General features: G+C 41.3%; 1 protein-coding gene across 7 annotated transcripts in view; it reads right to left on the bottom strand.

The window, feature by feature from the left end:
- Window positions 1-12,446, bottom strand: part of PRKG1 (protein kinase cGMP-dependent 1) — a 1,198,597-nt gene that overhangs the window by 50,238 nt on the left and 1,135,913 nt on the right. For all 7 annotated transcript variants that reach the window (XM_077874878.1, XM_077874877.1, XM_077874879.1 and 4 more), the window contains one exon: window positions 2,524-2,620. In XM_077874878.1, coding sequence (XP_077731004.1) covers window positions 2,524-2,620 — 97 coding nt within the window. The remainder of the gene's footprint in view (window positions 1-2,523; window positions 2,621-12,446) is intronic.

Genomic DNA, 12,446 nt, shown 5'->3' with positions numbered 1-12,446 from the left:
GGAACGGTCACAGAGGAGAACATTTTTCATTCCCAATAACGAACATTACCAGGAGGTGAGTGACTGGCAAGGACTAGAGACAATGGATCGGAAGGTAAGAGTCATCACCTAAACGGCTGGCGATCTAGCCACTGAACAGGAAGACAGTCTGGGTATTCGGATTTTCATAAGGTGTTTCTTGTTTGGTTGTTTTTTTTGTTTTGTTTTGTTTTTTTTTTTTTTTGGAAGTGTGAAGCTACACGAGATGATGAGATCACTTTCTAATGTACTGGTTGTGCCTCATGGCCCTTCATGGATTTATCATTCATGGTATACCTGACTTTTTTTTGCAAACTGGACCCCAACTACAATTATTTCCTGAGGTCATGGTTTTCATTAGTCTATACACATCTGTCTGTGTAGAAGAATAAAATATAACATCTAAGAGAGGAAACTTAGGCTGAGCTACTGTTGACTCCTCCTGGGATGGAGATAATACATGTGTGTACACACACGCACACGTGTATTTTGTCTCCTTAAACCACCTTACATTTTATATGGCCACATTGAACCTAATTTTCTGGTTAGTTGTTTGTGCCTCCTCACACATTTTTGAGGGAACTCTCTAGAACTTTTCCACTGTCAGCCTGGCATTTAATTGTTCAGCTGGAAGTGGTTTCAGTGTCTGTGAGCAAATTTTCAATATTTCAAAAATCCCAAGTCAACTCTTATATTCCATAAAATACTGAAAACATACAGGTCCCCGACGTGAGATCCTCAGGCCCCCAAGGAGTCCACAAATTTGTAACAGTAAATTATTTTAGTCAACCGAAACAACAATTCTGTTGACCACAGTCTTTAAAAAATAATTCAGAAACTACAAGTCATAAAATCAACCTCTGGGGGAGTTCTGCCTTTTATAGTGCTTCCTTGAGAAAGGGGTTGAGACACAAGCAAGTGTGTAAATGAACACATCAGACAATAAGCTCTTCCTGGCAAAGATCTTTACCCTCTGAGCTGTGTTTATACGCTTCAACACTCCAGTACAAAGATAACACTAGTAATAAATCTTCACTAGCTCTACGAACAGTTAGATTTTGTCACAGAATCAAAGTTCTTGAAAAAAGCAATCTAAGACTGTGTTAACTGGAAGAACTCAGAGAAACGAGTTTTCCTCAGCCCTGGATTTCTATTTCAACAGCCAACAAATCCTCACTATGAAGTCAGAAGTCAAGTCAGAAGCAGCCCGACTAGAGCGTCTCCCACCAGTGTTAACGGAAGCAGGGGGCCAATTCCATGAAACTCATCAGGACCTGAAGTTTTCTTGTCTAATGTTTTCCTTGTCCTGTTATTTTGTCTAATGTTTAGGTAAATGGCATTTTTCTCGCCTGTCAAAGCCAGAAATCCCACGGCAGCACAAAGGGACAAATATCAAACATAGCGCTGGGTCAATCTACTTTTATGGAAGGGGATTTCTCTTGTCACCTGATGGCAACAGTAACTGTTTACTGCACTGTACAGGGAGTTCCTAACATACTGTACTGGTGTCTGGTATCAGGGGCTCCTCCATGCTCAGCAGAGAGGTGGAAATTAATCTGCCTTCTCAACTAGGGTTTCTACCCACACAGTCTCAGAACACGCCAAGTCCCTTACCAGAATACTTTTTTTTTTTCTGGTTTATACTGTGATATACGAATTCTTATGTTTGCATTTCTAAGACACCGCAGGCTATGCTTGCATTTGGTTGATACATTCATGCAATATGTTGAACGAAGAAACTTGCACCAAAATGTCCTCATCATCCTAACACTTACCTGTATGTGTCTGAGTAGATAAGTGTGTGTGAAATATTCAAACCATATGATCTAATATGGTGTATATACATATATTTAAAATACCTAGAGTTACTCTAACTGGGTGCTTGCTGAATTACAGAATACTACAACATTATTTATGTTAAATTTTTAAGGCAGTATCAGACATCTTTAATAAAATAGAGATTTTTACTCATTTATCTACTTCCGTAGCTCTGAGCCAAATCCTCTAACGTAATCATGAGCTCGATCTGTAACTATAATAGTGATAATGTCAATATATATAAAGGAAATGAAATACAGGAATATGTATTATATATATACACGTATGTATGAATCTACATATAATATAAAAATATACATATCCCACTTATTTCCCTCTCTCTGTTTACATTTCCATGCAGGTAGGGCACATGATTACGTGGGTGAGCGCAGCTCAGAACTAAGGAAGTAGAGCAAAAGGCGCTTTATGGCTCCTTGTTAACGGGCTTACCTTTCGTTTACAATGAAGAGGTTTTTCTAAAAAATCAAATTGTCTATATTTGATGGGCAGTTTACGGGCTCCGTAACACACGGCGCACCATACCTGTTTCACACTCGGGTGTGCTGACACGAAAGCGTTTGGTACTGATTCAGGGACAGTAACACTTAACGACGAGAGAGTAGAGGCATCTTAAAAAATACAAAAGGAAGAGGGGCTCCCGAGAGCAGGAAAAGCAGAATCACCTACCAGCTCCACGCGTCCGAAGCCTCCGACGCCGAGGGTGTCGATGATGTTGAAGTCAGACAGCTTCAGGTTGGCGAAGAAAGCAGCTTCGGCTTCGTATCTGGATTTTTTGATGCGAAAAAATGGAAATTTCTTAGAGGTGCAAACACGAGAACCACGCACGACCGACCCGGAATGACAGGACTGTGGTACAGGGTTTACCTGTTCCAATTCCATCTTGCTTCTAGAGTCTGGGCTTCCTCCCAAGCATAATTGGTCCCCGTTGTGCAGAAAAACCAAGATTTGCACTCGTTTCCCAAAGGAGGATAAGACAAAGGACTTGGTGCCTGCCGGTCAGGGGACTGAGACGGCCCGTCACCCAGTCAAAGGTACATCGCAGTGTTTTCCTGCGCGTCTTCTTGTGAGCACGGATTGTTGGGGTGGTTCTTTTTTGGTTTTGTTTTGGAATTTGTGGTTTTGTTTGGTTTTGTTTTTGCCGTTCAGCTTTTGGATGGCAGTGTCTCATGAGTTTCCCCTATCCACAGGCTGGCAGTGGCTCCTATAAGTATTTATTAAAAGCAGCAAGATCACTGAGGTCTCTGGGGCGACATCACAGCCAGGTTTTAGGAAAACAGATCCGAAAAGCGGAGGACTGATGTGCCAATGTCTGAAATGGAGGATTTCGGAAGCATATTCCTAAAAGCGTTCCTAAAAAGTATCTCCCCTCCGTTTATGTTTACCCACTGCCTCTCAGCTCGTAATCCCAGGGCCTTTCTGTTTGCCAGTTTCTTATATGAGCGGTGTGGAGGAGCAAGGAGGGTGCTCCAAAGCCTAACTACGCTCCGGGCGCATCTGACACATGCGAGTGGCCAAAATAAGCTTCTCCTCATGAGACAAGTGAATATGAGAGGCTTAAAATATCTTCTTGTTAAAGGCCCTAGTATTTTTAGAAAGGGCAGGAAGGCCTAACAGTGAAGATGACCCTCCCTCTCACTCATGGCAGGTCAGGGAGTAATTCAGCTGTCTCCAAAATAAAGTATTTGCATAGCTCTGTGTAACCCATGACCTTCAGCCAGCCGGTACCTGATTTGGCCTGGGCTATAGATAGATCTGATGATTGCACTTGAGAGGATGATCCTAACCCCGCTCGTTTATGTCAGTTTTTGGAGAGAGTCCCCCATTGGCACGCTTGGCGGTAAGCCACGCGGCATTTTGGCTATTCCTTTATCATCAAACACAAAAATTTAGACTCTCCACTCGGGGGAAACGTGAAACATCTTTCCAGGTGAGGTTTTAGCATTCTCCAAGTTACAACCACAGTTCCGGTTTTTTAACAAGCCTTGACAGACTCACGCGAGGGTACCAACAACCCAGTTGTCATTGTTGGCTGGTTGTGCGACATCAACCCCCTCTAGCCAGCCTCTGGGCTGCTGGCGACCCCTGATGGCTTGGGTGGACGTCTCTCACTAATCACACAATCAAAAGATCAGCATAGTGATGCTGGAGACGGTTGGCTCGAATGGAACATAAGCAGCAAATGTGCATTTCTGGCATTCCAACTGGCCCACGACTTTTGGAAAATTAAAACTCCATCCCATTTAAAGGGCCAGTGGCAGAATTTGCTTCAACAGGTGCTTTACAAGGACATCTGTCGGGATCAGACCCTGAGACCCTGTGACCGTTTGTATGTGGTCAAGCATTTCCTGGAGGGCTAGATAATCAAATTCTAAATGAGACTGTTTTTGAATAATCCTATGCTCTTGCTGGATTTGGAGATCTCAGATACGAAAAGGGGAAACTGAGGCTATTTTAATGCCATTTTACATATTTGAAGTGTGGTGTGCTGACAATTCCCAAAGATCCTCCCGGACTCTCACTCTTGGGCTCTGTCAAGCTTGGCTGGTGATACATCTATACAAGTGATCTTCAGCCCCTTGTGTACACCAGACCCCCCCCCCCCCGAGCATCTGCCAGAACCCATGTAATCCAGGTCCCACCACAGACTGAGTGAATCAGAAAACTCTGGAAGCAGTACCCAAATTCCCGTATTTTTTTTTTTTTTAAAGCTCCCTCGCTGATTCTGATGTACAACAGACATTGAGAACTATAGGTCCAGCCTCTCTGAAAGCCAAAGGAATTAACTGTGGGAGCATTTTGGGGAGGATTAAAATGGCCCTGGGGAATCAGGAGCTGCCTAGTGAGTCTGGGGGTGCCGAGGGTGTTGGGGACTCTTACAACTTGTTCCGGGCTCCTGCCCTCTGATCCTAGACTCACTGAAGTGACCAGTAGTGGCTAATACAGCTTAAAAAGAAGGAAAGGAACACTGCTAAAAACAAAACATACAACCCCCCCCAAAAAACAAACAAACAAAAAAACCAACAAAATAAAACAAACCCACACAAATCCAGAATGCAGAAGTCATAAGGTAGCTGCTTTGTGTTTGTGTTTCTACAGAAAAATCCTCTTGACTTTCTTTGTTTATACGCACTCTCTGATTAATTACTGATGGTAATCTCCTTAATGGCTTTGGATATATTAAATCTCATTTTAAATAGTAGACATTTTCTCTGTAGCCATTAAAATCCACCTAAACATATACTGCTCCTTACACTGAAAGCGCAATTAGCGTTAAAGAAAATATTTCATGTTTTAATGAAAAGAGGTTGGTGACATTGTAATCATACTTTGCTAATTACTTGGCTAATATCACTTGGTGACTTTTTAAAATACTACCTAGAGGGATGATTTTATCTAGTGGTTGGTGAGATACATTTTGAGGGGCCTTTGGATAATGTGCTCTTGATGCTCCATTTCATTCTGTTTGCATCGGGTCCCAATTCTCAGAGAAATCAAACAATGTAGCAATACTACCACAGTGGGTTTTATTTTTTCTTTCCCACCAAGGACATGTTAGTTGCTCAATATTGTGTGTTTATTTCTCATTTAGATTATTCTTTATGGACAAGAGTGATATCTTTTGTAAATTTTAATTTTATTTATTTTAAATTCAATTTGCCAATATATAGTATAACACCCAGTGCTCATCCCATCAAGTGCCCTCCTCAGTGCCCATCATCCAGTCACCCCAACCCCCACCCACCTCCCCTTCTGCAATGCTGTTTGTTTCCCAGAGTTAGGGAGTCTCTCATGGTTTGTCTTACTCTCTAATTTTTCCCCACTCAGTTTCGCTCCTTTCCCTTCTAGTCCCTTTCACTATTTTTTATATTCCACATATGAATGAAACCATATGATGATTGTCTTTCTCCGATTGACTTATTTCACTCAGCCTAATACCCTCCAGTTCCATCCACGCTGACTTGCTCACAGAGACCCTTTTCCTTTCTGAATTAATAACTGGAAATCACCACGGGAAGGGACTTCTGTAAAAAAGTTAAACTGGGTGATTTAGCCTCTTCAGGTACCTACACTTGTTCATAACTTGGAGACACATTTTCATTCTTTCTTTTCTCACAGGGATTATTTAAAGAGAATTTGAATCCATGGACTTTTCTCAGAGTTGGTATAAGTTTGATTGGGAAAGGAGACTAAATAAATTGGTTAGGTAATGGGTGGTGTTCTATTAAATACATTTCTTTTGCTTGAAGGAGGTCAATGAGGAACCCATATTCCTGATAGGGTGCCCTAACAGGGTTCAAGGAATTAGGCCCAGCTTCATGCAATTCTAAAATTCATCCATACAACAGCGCTCATGAAAGGGACAGTTGCGAAGTGCTAGGGGAAATTCATACCAGTAAGAAAGTTCTCCACATCTGGTTGCCTAAAATCTAGAAAGGGGTACAAAGTATATTTTCTAATGGCCCTCAACTTAGTTTGAGATACTGATTTTTGAAAATAATATTGTTATTATTATTTTAGTATGGGGTGAAAGCTATAGATCCTCTTCTCAGAAAAGCACAAATATCGACAAGCCTTTTTTGCATATGTCAGGGAGCTTACAAACCCCTAAAATAGGTCAACACCACAAAAATGACTATACAGAAAGAAATTAATTGTGTTGGGTGAAGGAGACAGAGATAATGTATCATTTCGCAAATAGTCTTGACCATAACATTCAGCCGGGGCTCTGGGTGATTAGGATCCAAAGACAACTGCTCATCTATACAGGGTGTTTCACTTTAAATAGTGAAACACTAAACTTTTTTTTTTTTTTAAGAACTGATAAAAAGGAACAAAATTGTCCAGATGCTCCCTGACTTCTTTTCCCCTCATTTTCTGCCTATATACCAAGAAAATTCTAAAAGTGATGAAAACGTATAGGTGTAGGTGTGAAGAGAAGAGCAAGGCATATAGGCGGAGCCCAGAAACAGAATAATCCTGGAATAAGCTCAATCTCTCTCTCTCTCCAACTACCTATCTTATAGGATTAAAATGCCCTGTTTTTAGGAAATAGAAAATAATCATTTTTGGTTTTCCAATCTTCCAATATTACCAGCTTCCACAAAGCCATGGAGTAAGAATCAGGTGTCCTTCATTATTCACAGTTGTTTTTCCACTGTTGCCCTATGTCCATGAATCAATGGGGTCATCATCCCAAACCAACAGAATCAGGCTCTATACCTTAGGAGTGCCCATTATTCTTAAGAATTCTACTTTCTCTCTCTCCCTATTGGAAACCATATAGGATGATTCCACCAGTACAGAAATGTATGGAACTTTAAATTTTATCTTTTTCTTGATATTAGAACAGCACTCATAGCTCAGCATTATTTTACAAAGCAGATTGTATTACGTGCATTTTTAAAGTAAGTGTCAAGGATTCAAAGGAACGTAATAGTTCCAGATGGGTTACAAAAGCCAGGAATTAGGGGCCAATGGAACCAAAGGCTACTGTGGACCTATATGCTTTAGCCCCACTCATCTATAATCCACATTGCTTCAGCAGTCTACCCTAAGAGTCTCCAAGGAAAATCAAATAAAGTCTTAGCATTTCCTAATCCACCTGGTGAGGAGTTATCATGGCTTTGCCTGAGCTCATCTGCTATTGGGTGTATTTTTGTTTCTTGTTGGTTTTAGTTTTATCAGTTCCTGGGAAATCCATAAAAATGAAATGCTTCTGTCAACACATGGACTCTTATCTATGACTAATTTTCTTATTCCATAACTTCAATAAGTAAGATGAGATTCAATCAAACAATGTCTCCTCTGGACTTAAAAACAAGAGAGCATCCTAGCATATAGACCAAAGTTAATGACTTGTGGCCCTGGCTTTGCCAGTGACTTTGTACTTCCAAGTCATTTAACATTTAAGCCTTTCTAGGAGTATCAACAAATTTACATTTAATAAGGACGAATTTTATAACTTGCCAGAGTCCCTACTTAAATGTCCAGATAAATGCCTAGAAATCTTTCTTTTTAAATTTTATGTGATCAAAGAGCACGGAAATCTATAAACATATACAGAAATAGTAAAAAAGCAGATAAGAACTTTCAGGAAGTGAGCCTTAAAGCACAAAAGACACATACCTGGTCTACAATACAACCAAGATATAATGCTGACTGTCTAGTGAATAAACATTTAATTTGGTTTGCAGAGCGTTACACAGCAGAAGTTCCTGCTTCCATAAAGCTTGGTTCTTTGAGTAATTTGTAGGTCTGGTAAAATAGAAATCCAGCCAGAAAAGTAACTTTCTAGAGAGAAAGTAGAATTGGAAACTGGAGCGATAACATTTGCACATTTAACATAAATGTAATTTAGGCTTAAACTGCAATGCTACTTTAACTGTGTATGTAAAGAGTTTTAGTAAGGATACATCCTTAGTCCCTTGATTCTCAAATGTTTGGAGTTAGATAATCTTAGTCACTAAAATAAAAATGAGTAGTTTTTCTTAAACCTATCCCCAAGCTATCAATCATCTCTTAGTAATTTCTTTATAAAAATTTTCATTGATAACTAAACTTTAAAAGGGGATCTTTCAACTTCATCAGAGAATGGAAGGAATCATTTTATAGCTTAAGGTTTGGACAGTTATTTCCTGTTGAAAGAATCGTGTTTTTCAAAGAAACATTTTATGAAATCCCTGTTAACTTAAGAAACCTTATTTCTAAGATTCTAAACAAAAAGGGATGGGTTCTCATTTATTTGGTCATAAGACACATAGGTAGAGTTGTTCCCATAGTCACTCTTCTTTAAGTAGTAGTGGCAAAAAACATAAAAAGTTTAAAAGTAATTTAAAGAATATAAAGTATTTCATTATGTCAATTTTCTCCAGAAAGTGTAATCTCATCTTCAGGGAATCTGAGATAACATTACTTTGCTCTATTTCAAAAATTGTGGTTTTCAGGAACATAGAAATTTTTTTTAGTACTCTAGTCATGAAATAGTTCTACTTATTTTTCAAATACATTCCCTTGAGGAGATACGGCCAACAGGAATACACAGGAAAATTGCATTTCCCATATCTGCTGAATAAGGATGATAGTAATGCAAATATTCTGCATTTAGAAAGCACCTTTCTTCCAAGGACTTTAAATTTCTCTCATTTAATTTACCCTCCCTGATTCTCTGTGAAGATGGGATAACAAATATTTTTACTTCTCTTTTGCAATGGGGTGGACCTGTCATTGATAAGTGGTTGGTTTCAGTAATTAAATAGCAGAAGTAGAGCTAGAATATTTGTGCAGGTTTCAAATCATGGCGTGTTTACAGTTGCTCCAAAAAAAACTTAATTTACTTTATCTACCAAGATAGTAGAGAATCACACAATCATAGAGGTATCTTTGTCTTGAAGTCCAAAGATACTAATATGGTTCAAAATCTAGACTAACACCACGGGGAGCTCAGCTAATTCAACCTCTGCATTTTTAAAAGATAAAAAAACTAATTTCAGGGATGGTAAGTGACTTAGCCAAGGTTCCAAAGACTCAGAGACACAGACAGATGTTTTGATTCGCGATCTTTTTTACTCTCTGATTCTTTTTCTATAATACTCCGATAATTGAGAAACAAAGGCAAATGTAAAGTATGTTTAAGTAATATGGTACAATTTATTACAATGGGGACTAATTTTAAGGTTAAGATTAAACTTCCCATTTCTTTCAATATTTTAACCAATATATATTGAACATGACCTGTAAAGAAAAGTCTTTGGATAGAAAAGAGAATTTTCTACTTCAGGGGCAAACTTGGGCTGTCTTTACCCATCTTTTCTTTAGAAACTTAGGCTATGGGGGCACCTGGGTGGCTCAGGGTGTGATCCTGGGGTTCTGGGATCGAGTCTCACCATCGGGCTCTCTGCAGGGAGCCGGCTTCTCCCTCTGCCTGTGTCTCTGCCTCTCTTTCTCTCTCTGTCTCTCATGAATAAATTAAAAAAAAAAAGAATAAGAAACAAAATGAAACTTGGGCTATGGCAAACAGAGTCCTCAGGGAAACTGAATGAGAATTTTGCCCCACTGGGTAGTTCTCTGAAGTGGCAGGAGGCAAGAAGATGAGGACAAAGGGACTTCCCTGAGACCTGAGTTACTGGAACCGTAAAGGCCAAAGGGATGGTCATTTTCACCTATTTTATTTGCCCTGCACCTCACCTCCCTGGCCTTGAGAAGTTTGATCTTCACCTTAAAATTAGTCTCCATCGTAACCTTCACAGAATCAGAAAACTGAGCTGGGAGCAGGAGGACTAGGGCTCGAACAAACTACTCAGGGCCCACTTGGGTCTCTGGACTCAGAACCTTTGCTGCGCAAACCCTCTAGTCTGTTTCCCCTTCATCCCCGAAGGAGTCGGCCTGAACTCAAAGGGACAGGGGACACACAGTCACAGTGGACCAACAGATAGAAGGACAGTAAAATGCAGCGTATGGCAAGAAGAAGATGAGAAGAAACACCACCCTCCCAAGCTGCTGGGGACTTAATAAAAGGACGTGAGCAGGGATGGACCCAGCACAGACCTGGGCAAGATGTTCCCTTTTCTGTAAAGTGAAGGGTTGGCACCAGACAGGTCTACAAAGCTACCTTGCAGCTGGATGGTTCTGGGATGCCGAGTGTCCTGAGCCATACTTTGCAGGAAGCCCTGACACCCGCAGCTACCCTTTTCTTCCTCTGGTTCCTCTTCCCCAGCAGGCCCTCTAGTCCCTGTCTCCTGGAGCTCCTTTCTGCAAGGGGGTCCTGTTCTCAGCTCCTGGTGTGCAAAGGAGGCAAGCAGGAGAGCCCTTTCCCCAGCTGAGATGGCAGCCTGGAAGGACAAGTGCTGCTGTCTAGAATAGAACCATAAATACCCGGCACCCGAGACCCTAACAGACTCGAGGCTCCCTCTTGGCCAGCATTCCTATCAGGATTATGGTTATAAACAGACTTGATAAAAGCCCTGGGATTTGGGGCCAGGCAGCAATCTTTTACAGTACGATGTCCAGGTCAAGGCTATATGGATGTTAACGATCAAGGCTAAGATCATATCGCAACAGGTAAGGACCAGGGACACAAGCCCTGAGTGGAAAAAGCTCTGGACTTGGTGCGCTGTGAGCTGGTATTGTTAAGCTGCTTTCCTTATGGAGCAGACCCAGGCTGCGGCCAGGATTTGGCTCCATCCAGGCCCCATATATCCCTGAACTGAAAGCCCAGGACCAGCCCCAAAGAGCCTCAGTGAGAGGCTGGAGGAGCCTACCCACCTCGACCCATCAGGGCAAGGCCCTTTCCACCAATCAGGACCAGGTGCGTTATTTATCTATTTTTTTTCTGTCCCCCATTAGCATAGTGGAACCCAGGTGGGAACTTTCTCTGCAGGAGCAGTCTCCCTCTCTGTTTAGGGAGGCCAGGTAACTCTCCTCTGTGGGTGCTGTTCCTCCTTTCAGTTTGATCTGTCATCCCAATAAAGCTTCGCCTGTGCCTTTGATTTTGAGGTCCTGCCTCCTTTCTACGTTGCAGGGCCCAAGAACCCAACCCTGGCAACCACATGCGAATTTTAAAGAACCACTAGTGTTCGTTTGTACATGCACAAGTGACAGACACCTGTTACGTAGCCCACGAGCATCACAGGGGACCGTGTCTCCAGTTCTAAATAGTGATTCTCTCGTGATCTTTGAGAACACCACCCATACTTGACCTGGGGAGAGCAGCCTGTACATCTTTTCCTTCGTAGAGAAAATATTAAGTAGAAAAAAAAGAAAATGAGGCAAAAATTTTGCTACGTCAGGTTGCTTAGAAATAGGAAGGGGGTGTTTATCAAATGAACTCAAATAAACCTTTAACAAATAAACCTCAGGAAATACCACGCATTTGGTATCAAGTAACAGTCATCTGAGTGCGGAATCTGGCCCCTTTCTGTGGTGCAGCCAATACAGCTGAATGGGTTTGGGGTGTTTTTCTTTCTTCTTCTTTATTTTTTTTCCTCACTGATATCCATATTTTTATTCAGATTTTCTTAGTTTTTACCTAATGTCCCTCTTCTGTTCCAGCATCCCTCTCAGGCTGCCACATGCCATATTACATTTAGTTGTCCTGTCTCTGGAAATTCCCTTTGGCTGACGAAGCATCTCAGACTTTGCCTGTTCATCATGACCCTCAGAGTACTAAAGGATACTGGGCAGGTGTTTTATGGAATGTCCCTCAAGTGGGGTTTATCTGATATTTTCTCACAATTTTGCTGGGGTGAGAAGTTTTTTTGGGAGGAGGACTACAGAAGTCAAGGGCTGATTTCATCACATAACAAGGATACATACTGTTGCTACCACTTAGCGCTGATGATGCAAACTCCGATTATGTGAGGGAACTCTAGTTTCTTTTTTTTTTTTTTTAAGATTCTATTTATTTATTCATGAGACACACACAGAGAGAGAGAGAGAGGCAGAGACACAGGCAGAGGGAGAAGCAGGCTCCATGCAGGGAGCCCGACGTGGGACTTGAACCCAGGACCCCAGGATCATGCCCTGGGCTGAAGGCAGGTGCTAAACTGCTGAGCGACCCGGGATCCCAGAACTCTGTAGTTTCTAACACAGAA

This window comes from Canis aureus, chromosome 27 (assembly GCF_053574225.1).
Source record: "Canis aureus isolate CA01 chromosome 27, VMU_Caureus_v.1.0, whole genome shotgun sequence".
In the NCBI taxonomy this organism is placed as follows: Eukaryota; Metazoa; Chordata; class Mammalia; order Carnivora; family Canidae; genus Canis; species Canis aureus.
Note: the sequence above shows the minus strand (reverse complement) of the source record. Positions and strands in the feature narration are given on the sequence as shown.